This window comes from Eucyclogobius newberryi, unplaced genomic scaffold (genome assembly GCF_026437365.1).
Source record: "Eucyclogobius newberryi isolate DKJ021-1_F unplaced genomic scaffold, fEucNew1.0.hap1 SCAF_3, whole genome shotgun sequence".
Lineage (NCBI taxonomy): Eukaryota > Metazoa > Chordata > Actinopteri > Gobiiformes > Gobiidae > Eucyclogobius > Eucyclogobius newberryi.
In genome coordinates this window covers 14,897,572-14,912,928 of record NW_027315945.1, presented here as the reverse complement: position 1 = coordinate 14,912,928, position 15,357 = coordinate 14,897,572, and the positions used below count along the sequence as shown (strand labels likewise).

At 41.3% G+C, this 15,357-nt stretch overlaps 1 protein-coding gene across 1 annotated transcript; it reads right to left on the bottom strand.

Annotated features, from left to right (window-relative positions):
* Positions 1 to 801: 801 nt before the first annotated feature.
* LOC140373680 (polycomb protein SCMH1-like) lies at positions 802 to 10,158 on the bottom strand. The gene is made up of 17 exons (XM_072460302.1): positions 10,047 to 10,158; positions 9,414 to 9,596; positions 8,782 to 8,851; positions 8,590 to 8,667; positions 8,425 to 8,495; positions 8,122 to 8,356; positions 6,924 to 7,012; positions 6,529 to 6,775; positions 4,392 to 4,615; positions 4,118 to 4,306; positions 3,630 to 3,756; positions 3,342 to 3,542; positions 3,091 to 3,259; positions 2,820 to 2,962; positions 2,316 to 2,447; positions 1,965 to 2,092; positions 802 to 1,514 (listed from the first exon to the last, which is right to left on the bottom strand). The coding sequence occupies exons 3-17, from the start codon at positions 8,804 to 8,806 to the stop codon at positions 1,395 to 1,397; spliced, it is 2,178 nt and encodes a 725-aa protein (XP_072316403.1). The 5' UTR covers positions 8,807 to 8,851; positions 9,414 to 9,596; positions 10,047 to 10,158; the 3' UTR covers positions 802 to 1,394.
* Positions 10,159 to 15,357: the final 5,199 nt, after the last annotated feature.

Below are 15,357 nucleotides of genomic sequence, written 5' to 3'. Positions count from 1 at the left end.
ACCACGAGCTCCCAGCCCATCACATGCGCCTATGCATAACACAAACAGTGCACATATTGTCCATGCGTCATAAGGTTGCACACAGAGACCAGCATTCATAGTCATTCACAAGCTGTTTTTGGTCACTATTTAGCAACCCAGCGCTGCATTTGGAGAGGCAATATTATCTGCCTAAGTCGCTTCACTACACACATGTAATTTTCGCCCACCAGCCTAATAGCCCACTCAGCCACTGACAGGAATAATGACAGTCATAGCAGCAAGGGACAATGAGTTCATATTAACATAAATGGAATGCAGTTTAAATAATGGGTAAATTTAAGCTCTCCAAGCACAACAGTGAGAATGTCAAAGCTGTAACAGGAAAAGGGTGTGGATCAGGTGATGTTGCAGTGGAAAAAGAGCAGAGAGGATTGTGTTGAAACAAACAGATGGAGAGATGGACACCCGTGGACATGTGTGTCTCTGGGCCCAAGGAGAAACTGCAAGATGTGACAGTGGAGTGAAATATTTGGAAAGATGCTGCCCTCTGCTGGAGAATCGGTGTCCATGTCTTAACTGGGTGCATTTGAGGTAAAATGTGAAGGTTGTGGCTAGAAAACAGACAAATGTTAGCAGTGTTAAGCTATTAACTTTATGAAATTGCTTTTAGTAGGTTCTTATATTCTCTTCATACAATATGCCTGCTGTAGAGCAGGTTAGTCAGAAATGTGTACAAAGCTTTAGATGGCAAAGGAAAAGTTGCAGTGCCTAGTTCACGTTTCTAGGCGAGAGCAGCAGCACACATAAAAAAAGCAATGATAAAGTTCAACATAATTTATTGAACAAAGTATGGAATCTCCATGTACAAACCTTTACAGTATAAAACATTTGAAAAATACAAAAACACAGTAAATAAAACAGTACAATGAGATTTTATATCTAGAATACCTTAATTTCATTAATACATCTTTTTTTAATCACAAAAATGTATGTTATTTACCTTTTGATATTCTAAATTTTGGGATTCATTTATTTATGTTCCCATTTTCTGTTTTTTTTTTAAATAACACTGCTGATAAAATCATCCTTTAAACAAAGCTCTGTATGAAAATATGAAATGTAGATAAATGTAACACAAGGCCAAAGAGCCTTCACAGTAAAAATGAACAGATTCTACGTTACTTTAAAATGAAAATATGATTATTGTACAAAATCCCATGCTGCCATGAGGCTGGATTGTGCTACATAAACATTCTTAGGGGATTCAGGACACAGTATTTATTTATGCAAAACCAAATATGGTTCTTTTGTGAATTATGCTACAAAATACATGTAATAAAGTTCAGCATGTAGTGCAGAAGTACCGTTGTGGTTGGGGTGCAGTGCTTTATGTTCCTGTATGAGCTGACAGTTTAAGCACGTTTAAGCTTATCGATGTGGAAGGTGAGTTTGAGGGCAGGACCGAGCTTTAAGCCCATGTATTTCATCATCATGTCACTGCGTAGCAAAAGAAGGGCGTTTCCATCAATCTCCTACAGCAGACAGGAAAGGAGCCTTTTAAAGACATGCTCAAGAACTTCACAAGGCTGACAACAAGCAACAAGTCAAACTTTACTTTTGTGTTTAATAGCCATCTACAAGAATGAAAAGACAATATATATTTTGTAAAGAAATATATAAACAACCTCTAAGCACTTTCATAAACATTATACTGCTGCATTTTAGCTGTTCATCAGAAAGCTTTGAACAAGTAAGAAAAAAGTAATGGATTGCCGTAGTCGTAAAGAGGTAGTAATGGGAAGAATACTTTTAGTTACAGAATACATGCCGGAAATAAAATGTATTTTCTAACATATTCCCTTACACGGTCCAAAGAGAAAACTGTATTCTGAATACTTGGAATACTTTCAAACCGAGTTGCATTATACTACAGAAACGCTCCATAGGGTCATGTTTGAGCATCAGCAGGACGTCATACATACATGTTTCCTGAAGAGGTCAGCGTGTGGAGCCAGCACTGGGTCGATGTCCCTGATGTACTGCGTCACCTCCTCCACTGTCCACACACTGGGGTCCTGACCACTGGACTTTGGGCTCTCCCTCAGGCTGCCTGAAGAAGTAGGAGGAATAAAAAAAAAAAAAGTTAAAATAAGGAGGAAATGTTATGCAATTATTTTACTCGTATCTTACTGATGGTGACCCATTTTAAATATTACTTATAGCAATAATTATTTTGTTAGGATAGCTTTAAGACAATATTTAATACTAATTTAAGTTGATTAATCTCAAAGGAGTACTAAACGTCATGCTCATTGTTGCATCTGCTTGCTGACCTGGTGAGTTGTGGTTTTGCATCCGTTTGGAGGGCGACCTCAGGCCTGATGAGTGGCGTGTGGAGTTTGGAGACAGAGTAGTCTTCTTCAAGTGCTCTGCTGCTCCTACACCGTTTTCACTGAAAGACTCACCTATGAAGATAAACAGTTTCTCCAGTGGTGTTACCTGACCAGCCAAGACCACACACACTTTAACAATATTTTACAAAGATGTTTTGGTTTATAATCATATCCATGAACATATCCTGTCTGCACTAAATGTTTTAGAGATCACTAAAGAAGCAGTGGAACTGAAGAGAAATTGAAGCGTGATTTGATACAAACTAATCCATATTCAGCTGTAGCACATGCTCCAGGCTGTTTGCCTTTAGACAGAGGTGACATCTGGGGCGTAGCCCAAAACCTTTTCGACCACACATAAAAAGGTACATTGGCCTGAGAGTCCTCAAATAATAAGAGATTAGTGATTTTAGATTCATTTTTAGCATGTTATTGCCCACTTACCATCACTAGAGTGGCGGGAGATTTTGGCCAGCTTCTGGGGTCCTGAGCCGTTATAAGACTCCTGAAGGCGCTTGCGGCCCCTGTCTGGGTCAGCAATTACACTGTTCCCAAAAGCTCTTCTTTCTGTGACATAAAATACAAATCTGTTCAATTGATGAAACATACTCATTTATATACAAAAGTAACATATCACAGCATATTACGAGGACAATACAAAAAGCCTTTATAGTTTAATTTAATTTCTGATTTAATTCACTGGCCTGAGGAGTACTGCTGAAGTGAGATGCTGCTGAAGTGCGTGGCTCCTCGGGCCACAGGCTGACTTCCAAATAAAGGGTCACAGTGGAGGTTGTGGCACAGTTTCTCCAGAAAGCGCAGAACATAGGTCACACTGCTGACTGTGGGCAGCGTCAGGGTGTGCTGCTGCTGGTCAAAGTAAGCTAACAGAGCAAACAGATCCAACGTTAGCATTCTACATATGTAAACAGAGAATAGTGAAGATGACAACAGTCTAATGTGCACCAGAAATGACTTCTCCTCCCTGGCCAGCTTTGAGGCAGGAGAACACGGTGCGCTGGTTGTGAGATGAGTCGACACAGGCCTGCACACACTGCTGCAGGACAGACGAGGCCCGGCCTGGTCCAAAATGGTCCGGTAGATGTTGAATCCGTCGCGAGTCTAAGTGAGGGCCCACTTTGCCGTACTTGTTCAAATACACACAAACTAAACAAAAACAACAGAGAGTTCAAATCTGTTTTTTCACAGGAAGTGTACGTATGGGAAATCCATCTTAGCCAAGCAGTTGTGCACCTGTGGGGGCCTGTAGTGCAGAGCTGGGGATGGTGGCGTGGTCCAGAGGCACAGTGCTGGTGTCAGGTTCTGGTGTGCTGCGGGTGGGAGAGGTGGGGACTGGATTTGGCATCAGACGAGGTTTTCTCTGGTAAGAGAAGAACAATAAAGGTGAATGCATTTAATGGTCTGTTATAATTGTGATTTGCGTTTCAGTCAGCTTGTGAGCTCATGTGGAGGCCATTTAGATACACATTTCAATAAGTACAGAGAGCTTTTCAGTAGGTAAACAATTAGGTAAATGCAAGTAACTTTATTGGTCTGGCTCTTGAAATAAATAACTGATCCGCAACAAAATATTACAATCAATCGGCTTCAGGTTGCAAGAGTACTACTCAATCCCTGCTCACTCAGTTTGGTCTCTATGTCTTTGGCACAGGCAGCTCTTTAGACCGTGTCATGCCTCCCAGGTCTTCATAAAGTACTTGTGTGCTCAGCAATAGCGGTACCTTGCTTCCAGGTTTTGGGCCTCTTTTCTTTGGGATCTTGACTGCTAGTGCCTGAGCATGGACCTGCTGCAGAGCTATCCTCTGGGCCCAGTTGGTCGGTAACCTGCCCCTTGGTCGCCCCGGACCAACAGGCCGTCCTGGTCCAGTCATGACATCTTCAAACCATGCTGCTCTTTTGGTCCAACTTAGCTGCAAAGAGGTACGTGTGGGCCATAAACTTAATGTTGCCCAATAAAATGTGTTAAGTTATCATCTATAAGCACAACATACTTACCCTACTACCTGGTTTTGGTCCTCGTTTCTTGGGAATCTTGACTGGCACCAGCTCTTTGCCCGTCTGTATGCTCTGTGGTCCTTGTAGAGGCTCGACAATGGCCTTCTTGCGTCCTGGTCTTCGCCCCCTCTGGCCTGGAGGTCTGCCCACCGATGGGCTGGGAGGCATAGCTGGACTGTCTACACTGCCGTCTGTTGTGGCTCCCAGGCTCTTCAGCAACACAACTACATGACACATAACAGCTTAGACAAATATATCATAACATAAACACATACCAGCTTGGGCCATAGCTATTCGCCAAGTCATTATATGTGGCTACTATTGCAAGTGTTTTCAAATTGTACAATTCAAAATGCAGTTTTGAATTGTAGTTCTTTCAGTAGGTAAAATAATAAACTGCAATTGGATGTAATTGTGTCGAACATGGGAGTAGGAGCGCTAAAACATTTAGTTTCAAATGTCACGGGGTATCGGTATGGTAAAAAGTAAGCCAAAGACAAAGGTCGGTAAATAAGAGATTTTGATGCCTTGTGGGAGAATACTATTTTATAATGTTTAATAGAGCATTAGGAACTGAAAAAGTACCTGGGTACTGGATACCCGCAAACACAGTACCCAGTCCTACCAGCAGGAGGTGGTCTGAAATAAATTGATTTCTTGAAACCATAATTGAAAGACTCCATAATTAACGTTTTACCATGCAGTTTTTTTTTCTCTGGAACCCCACTACTACTTTAATATTTTAACCCTAAATAGTAAGGCTTGACTTGAAGAATAGGACATGAAAAAGCCAAAACCAAAGCCATCCTCGTCAGTTCATTACACTCACTTCCACACTGTAGACCACATCACTATTATTGGAGATGACCTCAAAGCAGAAGCTAACTTCGTCATGCCTCAGAAACATTTGAGGTGAGATGTTCTTATGGGTTAACAATGAAACATTCTTATCACAATTCAAAACATAATTCATAATTATGATAATCACCATTGAAAGTGTCTCACAGAAGAAACACTTGCAATCACAGCAACCAAAAGCCACACTTTGTTTTTCCCACTCAGCTGAGTGCCCTGGGTACACCGAGTTCACAGGCTGAGGTTCCACACTCATATTACAGGAAAACCACTTGTTTTCTATCAATCCTCCATTTTACATTTCTGCATGCTCATTTTTACTCACCCCGCTGGCTGAAACAGTCTAAAGTATGTTGTTGTGCTCGGCCTTGTCCTGACGTTCACCTTCTTTTCCTGTCCTCTTTTCCTCTCTTCCACTGCTTTGCTCCTCCTTCCTTTTATGTTCCTCTTTTCTCCACCTCCCACCATCTGCTCAGAGTGTTAACTGTCTGGCTTTGACAGTGTCTGTCTTTTCTCTCCATTCTCTCTCTTTTCTTAACTCATTTCAGTCTGAGATGTCTAAGCAGACTTAGTTAGACTAGCTGCCAACAAGAGGCCTGGAGCGGGGCACCCAGCCACTTAAACCACGTCACGCTCCAGCCCAGCCAATTGGGTGAACGCCAGGCCTTCATAAAACAACTGCAACGACAAGGCCCCATCCTGCCTCCCATCCACAAACTTCTTTGACTCTTTCACACTTTAGACTTGAGCTACCTCGTGTGTAATAAAATGTATATGTCTGTTTCCCAGTGCCATTCTTTACTCCTTATGTTAACTTTTTGTTTTTGTTTCAAATTTGTCAAAAGAGAAAATACACACACCTGGTCAGCTTTTTGCTTGTGTTTCTGTTACTAAGAGACCTGTGCTCCAGTCCAAAATCGCCTACAAGCTGAAATCTTCTAAATAAGATATGTATGAAGAAGATATTTGTGCTCAAACCATTCTTCAAAAATCATTAACCTTTTTATATCACCTTTCATGAGAACAGTCGTCTTACCCGGAGATCGTCACGTTATCCCGGCGGACATCCTGAGATTTTTATAAGAGATCTTCTACTGAGAGTGTTTTTCAAACTTCCTATAAGTTATTTGTTCTTTTCTTCTGTATCTACCTCTGTATCTACCTGCGTTGCATCAATGGAATTTCCCCATGTGGGACAATAAAGGATTATCTTATCTTATCTTATCTTATAAATGTTCCTTTTTGCCATGTTTTTCGTAAGCTGGAAGCTCAGAGGTAATACCTTTGGTGCCAGGTGACTGTAGATTATCTCCGGTGAGTGCGCACCAGCCCACAGGGAAGATGTCCCGCGAGTCATAGCGGCAGTAATAGTCGAAAGCTCCTCTCCAGCCGTCAAAGGTGACCAGCACCTCCACGCCGCGAAGTGCACCCACAGTGGCCGGGCAGATGAAGTGCGGATTTTTGCGGTCCACTGCCTCCAGTTTCATGCCCACTTGGAACAGGTTTTGCTCTGGAGTGGGAGGCTCCTGCTGGGAAAACCATAAATAAAAGGGTAAAAGGTAAAATTTAGATTTACCCACTATTATGGGTCAATCATCTAAAATCAGAAGCAGAAATTCACTGGTTAATCATTCATGTGTGTGTAGCAATAAAAGGCTGTGAGCAGTGAGTAAGTACCTTGTGGAAAATGCGAGAGGGCGCCATCTCAGCTCCATTTAGAGTTTTCAGAAGAAACATGGGCCACGAAGAAGCATTCAGACGAAAACCTGTGAGTGTAAAGTAGAGATGTAACAATGACCAAAAGAAAGTTAAATTATATTGCAAGTCTTTTAATAACATTGTTAATAAGCGATAATATAGCAAATAACAAGATCCTTTGCTTAAAGGCGCTGTACCTGATTTTTACATGTAAAAATGACAAACAGAACTAGATCATTTGCAACAGCTGAAGCCATTCTAGAGTGTCTGTGTCTCCCCCTCTCTCCCTCTTTCTCTCTCCCTTCCCCCCCTCCCTCTCTCCCCCTCCTTTCTCTCTGTCTCGCTCGACTGGCTCCATCACAAAAGTCTAAAGAATAAAGCCTAACGAATTACGCAGACACTCATAATGCCCAAATTCATTTAAATGGGGAAAAAGTACTAATACTTTTAAAAATACTGCTAAACGTACAAGTTGTTCAAATGTCAAAAGTAATAGCACACGTACTACTGTGCAAGCGATCGTAATGAGGTATAACATGTTGAAATCGGTTGAAGCGTTAAGGAGTTGAAACTGGCTAAATGGAAAATCATGGAAAATATAATAATAATAATAATAATAAAAAACAGTAGAACATCACGCAGACACTCAACTAGTTCATTTCAAACTCTTTGCAGCGGTCCACGTGTATAACTCACTTACCGAATGCCTTCTCAGCAGCCGAAATATTCACTTTTTACAACTCTCTGACCATCATGGTAAAGCTAACAAACATTAGCATGCCAACAGTGCACTTGCTGCTTTGCGTAGAGTAAAATGTTCTATAATTAAATGCAAAGAAAGCACTGCGGACTCATTTTCACCAGAATAGATGCTTTTACAATATATCTGAATTGTTACTTCATTACATGCAAAAATATTGGGTACAGGCTCTTTAAATGCATTGTTTTGTTGCAGCATCAGTTAAAGAAACAGAGGAAACTCTATAGACCATGATCCTTTGCTCCATTTCAGTGCAGACAACATTAAGCATTTTAAATCTTAATTCTTTATATCCCAATAAATATCATACCACGAAAGGAATATTGTTACATCCCTAGTGTAGAATGTTTCCAGCATGTTATTGACATGACAATCTGTTTATCTAAGATGTTATTAGAACTAAAAGCTGTGCTTTACCAAGCGGTGGCTGCAGCATGCCTCCACTCTTCTCACAGCTGCCGATCGGCTGGATCTCAGCAGAATCCGCCAAGCGCCAGAAGTCATTCTTGTTGTCAGAGCCGTCCAGTCGGAGGCGGAGACGTGACCCTGTCAAACCCACCACTGTGGCAATACATGTGGAAGTGGTGTTCCTTGGGTCTTGGGCTTCCAGCTTCATCCCTGCCTTGAACTCATTCACTGGAGGAGTTAAGCTCTAAGTGACAACAATACAGTTGTCTCAGATTTCTGAAAAGTAAGAAGACATGTTGCATTGTTCCTCACCTGTTTGAAATAGGAAGTAGGTGCAGCTATGCCACCTGTCTCTTTCAGGTATTTCTCCCAACTGAAATGACCTTAAAAACAGAAACAAAACGCAAGTCTGTGAAATACACTCTCAAAGTGCTTGTGTCAATTGTGAAACAACATCATTCTAAAAGAGCAAATGACCTTGATATTGTGGGGGAAGCCGGGAGGGTCGTCCACTTCTGGGATGTTTAATTCTTCTGACATCTTGCCACTCTAAAGCTAAAAGAGGGGGGATTAAAGAGCATACCACCGTATTTGACACACTGCACTGACATGCAGCTAGACAGAGGAGAATACAGTGATCTTTTTATTAGATAGAAATAAATCAACAACCTTTTTGTGGGACCGGCTTCTTCATGCTCCAATAAGACTGACCGAGTTCACGACGACTGTGGTCCTCTCTCTGAGGCAACGATAGAAAAAAAATAGTGCTTTCAGGGGTGTGTGTTGTGAATACAAATTGTCCAAGTTATCACAGTTAAATTAACTTTACACTTCAAAAGTTATTTTGTGAAATAGTATCTGTGAAGGCAAGAATGAAAGTTGTGGACATCAAAGTAATTTTTCACTGGCTCTTTTGGTTACGCTGGTCACTTAAGGTTATGGCCATATAAAGTTATGGCCATAATTCATAGAAGCAGCAGTCAGGCATCACTCAAAGTTAACTTATGATGGCAATTGAACAAATGGGCTTGTACAATAATTCAAATGAATCAACTCACAGGCTAAATGTAACAAAACACGGTGGGATTAACCTCGGGTGTTGGTAAAGAACAAGGGTTGATTGGTCAAACGTCTATGTTTTAAGCGTAATTTGGCTACAATGGAGACAAATACAAAGGGGCAAATTGTATCAAGCGAATGTTGATTCATTGTCAAGTTTGACAGACGCAGCAATGCAGATAATAAAAGCACACGTGCGTAAAAGCCTTGTTCACTGATTACAAATGAGCTCCATTTCATACCTTAGACCTGGAGCTTCATAGCCGCATCAGAGGTTTTTATCCTGTCCGGCTGATTTTCTTTTCAACAGAAGTGCGCCTTTTTCCTCCGCTGAAGGGGGCTGGCGTCTGAGTTAAAGCGACCCGCGCACCGCTCTCAGTCTGAGGACCGGGACCGGGACCGGCACAGGCACGCAGGGGTCACGCCTGGGCTAACACAAGGACCATAGTCAGGATTTCATCAACTAGCGACACGAAATTAGCTTAGATCAGGCGCGTATTCCAACTTGGGAAAGATGACCCTTTCCATTGCTAGGTCGGTTCGTACACAAAGTCCTCCCCTGCCGACCCTAATCATGTGTGTGCCAAACGAACAAAGGCTTGATGTAAAACTAATGAAAAGCGCCAGAGGATGTAATGGTGAGTGGAAGTGGAGGATGCAGCGTGCAGACAGATCATGCAGTGTCCGTACATGATGCTACACAAGGCTAAACACACACATGCCCACTGCTGAGGAAGGAGCTAACGTAGCATGCTAGCTACTTGTGCTCATTTAAAAAAATAAATCACTATCCTCCTAAACGAAGAGCTTTGGTTAAACATGTACAGGCTCTATGACGCATAAATCCCTTCCTCGATGCAGCACAATATGGTTACCTTGGTGGTTTAATCGTGTTTGTTTCAGACATTGTCCGCCATTTTTGGTACCCAATGAGGAGGGGGCGATGTGCCCACAGCTCGGGCTGTCAACACGCGACTGAAGGGTCTGCGGCTGAACACCGGCCTTTGGCGCCCTCTGGCGGACAAGTGGAGAGGGTTTAGTCCATGCCACAGCTGTAATAAAAGATACATCATAGGGTTCCATTTATTAAAATAATGTTTAGGCCATGTATTCTGAATATTCATATCACAACACTTAAAAGTTGCTTTACTTGGCTTGAGAGCAGTATTTTTTTTTTTTAATTGAACTTTAATTCAGAAGTTAGTTTGTGAATCTGACAAAATAACAGTTTCACCTCACCTGCCTGTCAAGACAGTAAAAGCCTTTCCATCTCAGTCTTGTGATGGATCCATTGCAAGTGATATTCCACCAACCATTGAAATAGTACATTTAGACTCTACACCTGGTTCAGTAAACTCTAAAAAGACTATTGCCCAATACCCATAAATTGTGTAGTGTGAAAAATAGAAAAAGGGCAATTTGGTAATGCCATGCCAATTAGATCTGGGTAGCAACTGTAACTATGTGATTTGGAAAAACACCCAGCGGTTCAATTGTGTACTGGTCACCTGGTAGCAGTGCTAATGCCCATTTCAGCCTACGCTGGGCAGACCATGGCCCAGTGGCCCCCTGCACCCCAGGCAATTATGTTTGGTTTCACACGGTGAAAAGGGTTAATTGGCAGCGCCCACGCGCCTGATTGGACCTGTTTCACGCCTGTCGGCCTTCATCGCATCAAAGGAAGCCTCAGTCCTCCAGGCACCATTATTAGTGTGCTCACAAACACACACCTCATGGTCAGTATCTACTATGGCACTGTACCTAAAATGGGCTTTCTCACAATTGTATTCACAGCATGAGACAAAAATCGTGCTTGGGTTATATGCACTCAAATTATCGAAAGAAAACACAAAGATTTGCTGGGAAGTCTTTCATCCTCAAACATGGTATTTTTTAGTTGACGTTGTATGTGCACTTTATGTCTAATTCACTCCATTACCACAAGGGGTCAGTGTTGATATATAAAAAGCCTAGACTTTCCTGCTTCCCTTTTTCAACTTCTCCACATTCATGTCATTATAATACATTCATGATTTCCTCCGAATGCTGCACAGTACTTATGCTGCTTATTATCCATCCATTCACCGTCCTCTTAAAGTCCTCAAACTTTTATTCTATTCAAATAATGAGCACTACTTTTCAACCTCTTTTTTTTTTTCCTTTCATGAAATTCTAGGCTGGCTCATTCTGTTTGCAACCCTCTCTCTCAGCGAGTCAGACCCACGTGCTGTGGTGAGCCTGTATATTCTGTGTGGCAGTTTGTTTTTGCAGGGTGTCTCACTGCGGTCGCACTTTTAAATACGAATTTAACCACAGCGCTACCAGCAGCCAAGACTGACCAGCAACTATTGTGCAATGCACTTTGAGAGAAAACCAAAAGATAATTGGGACCATAAATCATGTATTATTTAAAATGACCAAAGGAGTAATTATTCAGTATTGTCTTAATATTTCAGCAGTGCAAAGAAAGACTTTCAGAAGATTTTCATGCAATCTTAAACAATATTTTGCAGGATACACTGGATATCCAAGTGCATACAAATCAGCAGCACTTCAAAGAGGTAAATATTGAAAATGTACCATACGCAGCCTGTGACTCTATGATAAGTACAAATATGTAAAAAGGTAGGCATCGCTGATAAGAAAGGCAAGATAAGCCTCGTCTGATTTTCCTTAAGAGTTGAGATGCACTTGGAAAAGGCTGGCTAAAAGCTTATGCTACACTCTGGGTAATACATGCAAATTAATTTATACAAACTGCAGCACTTGATTCGCAGATGCAAATGTCTTTGATAGCTGCCATCAGAAGGAATTTCAAAGGTAATTTTCTGTTATCTTGTTAGTGGAGATTCACAGCCTCACATTTAAAGCTATAAATGCCATACAATTTTTGAGATCCGTCTATTGTGGCAATGCAAAAGGAAGATCTCACATTAGTTCTCCATGGCAGCAGATTCTAGTCCTGGTTTGTTGTGCTGGTTGTCTTTGCTCTTTTCGTTTTATCACTCTAATTGAATCTGGCTCAAGTTGCTGGCGAAACAGTTTTTTTTTTGTTTTTTTGATCTTCAGACATGACGCTGGAGGTGTCCACTACGAGCCAATAGAAGCGCTTCACTACCACTGGACTTTTTCAGCATCAGACAAGGATGTTCTTTCAGCACTCTCTCACTCCTGGATGGCTGCACTCCCAAAAAAAGTGGCCACGCAGACAGAGTTACGCACACATGCAGAGGTGGATGAAGTTCTCAGGGCAGACGTGCCGCTGTTAGTATTAAGTGAAGGGAGTCGGTCTATTGCTGCATCTGTGCGGTTTTAACGGAAAGAGGACCACTGCTAGAACTGGAAGTAATAGAGTAATTGGAGGACCGCTGGTTTGCACCTCTTTTAGTACAACTACTGCTACCAGGCTTGTCGTGATCTTGCATATTACTGTTTTTGTTAATACCTTATGAAACACTATAAGGTAGCTCAAATTTCTTTTGATTGTGACAGGCCTAACTGTGGCCATAAAGTACTACAGTTACTGCGGCTGGTATAATGCACTTTTGTTATTACTTTGACTATTTAAAACTGAAACCACACTGCTGGAACAACACAAACTATTATAGACCTCTAAAATGCTCTGTCATCACGAGGTTGAAAATGCCAGAATGGAGGCAAAGTGAAGTACATATTCAGCGATTAACTGATGTAAAATCTAAATGCTAATGTCTTAAGTCTTTATAACGCAAAGGGGGAAAAAAACAGCATTTAATTTCCCAGGCCGCTATATCAGTTAGTTTGCTTTCTGTTACAAAGAATGGAAAAAGACTTGCTAAATAAACAAATAATGCAAAATAAAGAAATAAATGTCTTAAAACTAGGTCTTCATTTGCCAAAACCACCTTAATTATTTTGAGGATTCTGTGGTTAATCGAAGTGTGTAATTGAAATCACATTGTGTTCCACTTCTCTTTTGCCTCCATTGTGTTCACATGACAACATTCTAGACTCCCTATATTTTAAGAATATTTATTGGAAGAATTTGCTGTTTGACTGGCAGATTGCAGATTTGTTGACCTGGTTTATGGTTTATATCTCTGTAATTACTGGGCCTATTCACATTGAACAAAAACTGGCACAAATATCAATGTCTTCTCTGTCAGTGTAAGTCAGGCCTGTCCACACGTTTTCAAAGAGGCCTGTCGAATATTGAAACGTATACATCATTCAAAATCTTGCATTTGACATAGATTTGATGAGTGTCCATAACTTTAATAAGGCTTGGAAAATGTTTGTACTTCTGGTTATTATAGCAAAATAGTTCAAATTTTACAGTAAAAGGTACTTATTTTGGTTCATTGGGCCAATTCAGCAAGAAGCCTGAGGGCCAACAAAAAGTGGTCTGAGGGCCACAGTTTACACACCCCCTAGTGGACAAATGTGAAATAATTATTTATTAGTTATTCAGTTACAAGGGAATGATTGTTGTCAGTTAAAAGGACTTCAAGACATTAGATCAATGTGACAAATTTGTGGAGCAAGCCAATCCTTAACAAATAATGAAAAGGTTCAACATTTATGGATTTCTGATGTCGATATTTCTTTAAAAAACACTGAATCTCCCATAGAGTTATATACATTGACCCCGCCCACCATCTAAGACAATAACCTATTCCAGAATTGAACATGTTTGACATTTATTTGCAAACTTTTAAAGGGTCTGTATAATTACTATTACTACTACTACTATATGTACATACAAATTACTGTCATCCATAAGACTGTATGGCCAAATGTTAAATTATTAATAATAAATACAAACCTTTTAATAGGAAAATACTATAATGTCAAGCATGTCTGCCTATCCGGTTGGACCACTACACACAGGCAGTCAAAATGAATGTTCAATTTTGCTTCTGAGGTTGCCAGAAACCCTTCAAAGAGGGACAGTGGCCATCCTGACGTCCCATCTCCTCACAGCCACAGAGCACGGGCATATGTCGCGTACTGACATGTGTCGAGGGGGGAAATTTCACTTTGGATGTTGTCTTACAAGCTCTGACGGCAACGGAGCGCTTGAAAAAGAAGGCATTTTTTCGTCCAATTTATTAATCCTTTTAGGCAATGTTCTCTGTTCAGAAATGCAAATTGAATCAATCTGAGGCTGACTTTAAGACTTTTCAAGTGGGATTTAATTAGAAGCCGGGGCCTGCAGTTTTTAATGAGAGAGGGGGTGGAGAGACGGAGAAAGGGAAGCATGGGGAGGGAGAGTGGGTTTTTGCGGTTTTGATCTGCGGGTCCTGCTGGAGAAGGGATGCACAAACAAGCACCGCACACACACACACACACACACACACACACACTGCACATTTCGACACACACACACACATTGCACCCTGTAGAGCCAAGTATGAACCGGATGCATGCTGCTTGCTTTTTCTTGACTTCCCTTCATTTCTTTTTTCTCTTTTTCGTCGAGTGAATGGTGTTGCTTCGGCGTACATCACTGGCCTCCATGCCAGCAGTACAGCGGCGTCTGGAAGTGGACAAAACGACCGTACAGGTGAGAAGTAAAACACCCAAGGCAAGACCAGGCGACTCCAAAGTGCCAGACAGACTATAAGGCAAGGTACGGTACGTAAATGTAGTGTGTGGTGCAGTGTTGTGTCAAAATGTATTGTGTGAAGGCTGTGGACAGTACACAGTAGGTGGGTATTGTTTCCAAAATGGTGGGTATAAAAGCGTATTTCTTCCATGTGCATTGTTTCAAGTTGATAAAACCTAAATCACCCGTATATATTGGCAAGTGAGGACGTTTCGACACTCATCTTACTGAGCAAACGGATGTCAGATGAAGAAGCTACTTGGATGAGTGGCAAGACGTCTCCTTTAAAACGTTTGACCAGTTGACAGAATTAGATTTAGTTTATTTATGGGATTTTATGGAACCTAAAGAGTCGACTGAGGGTCTCCACCGCATTGTAAATAGTGCTGGTATGAGATGATGGATTAGACTGGAATAAAATGGACTTTTTTAGAATAATACGTGCTGTTGAGAATGTTCTAATACAGCTTGAGATTGAGTGACAAACACGTAGTATTACTGGTAGAATGCGTCAACTGTCCAAAGAAGTGCAATGCCAAAAACAATATGAAAACGTATTCAAACGAACCGTGGAACAACCCGACTGCTGAGTCACTACT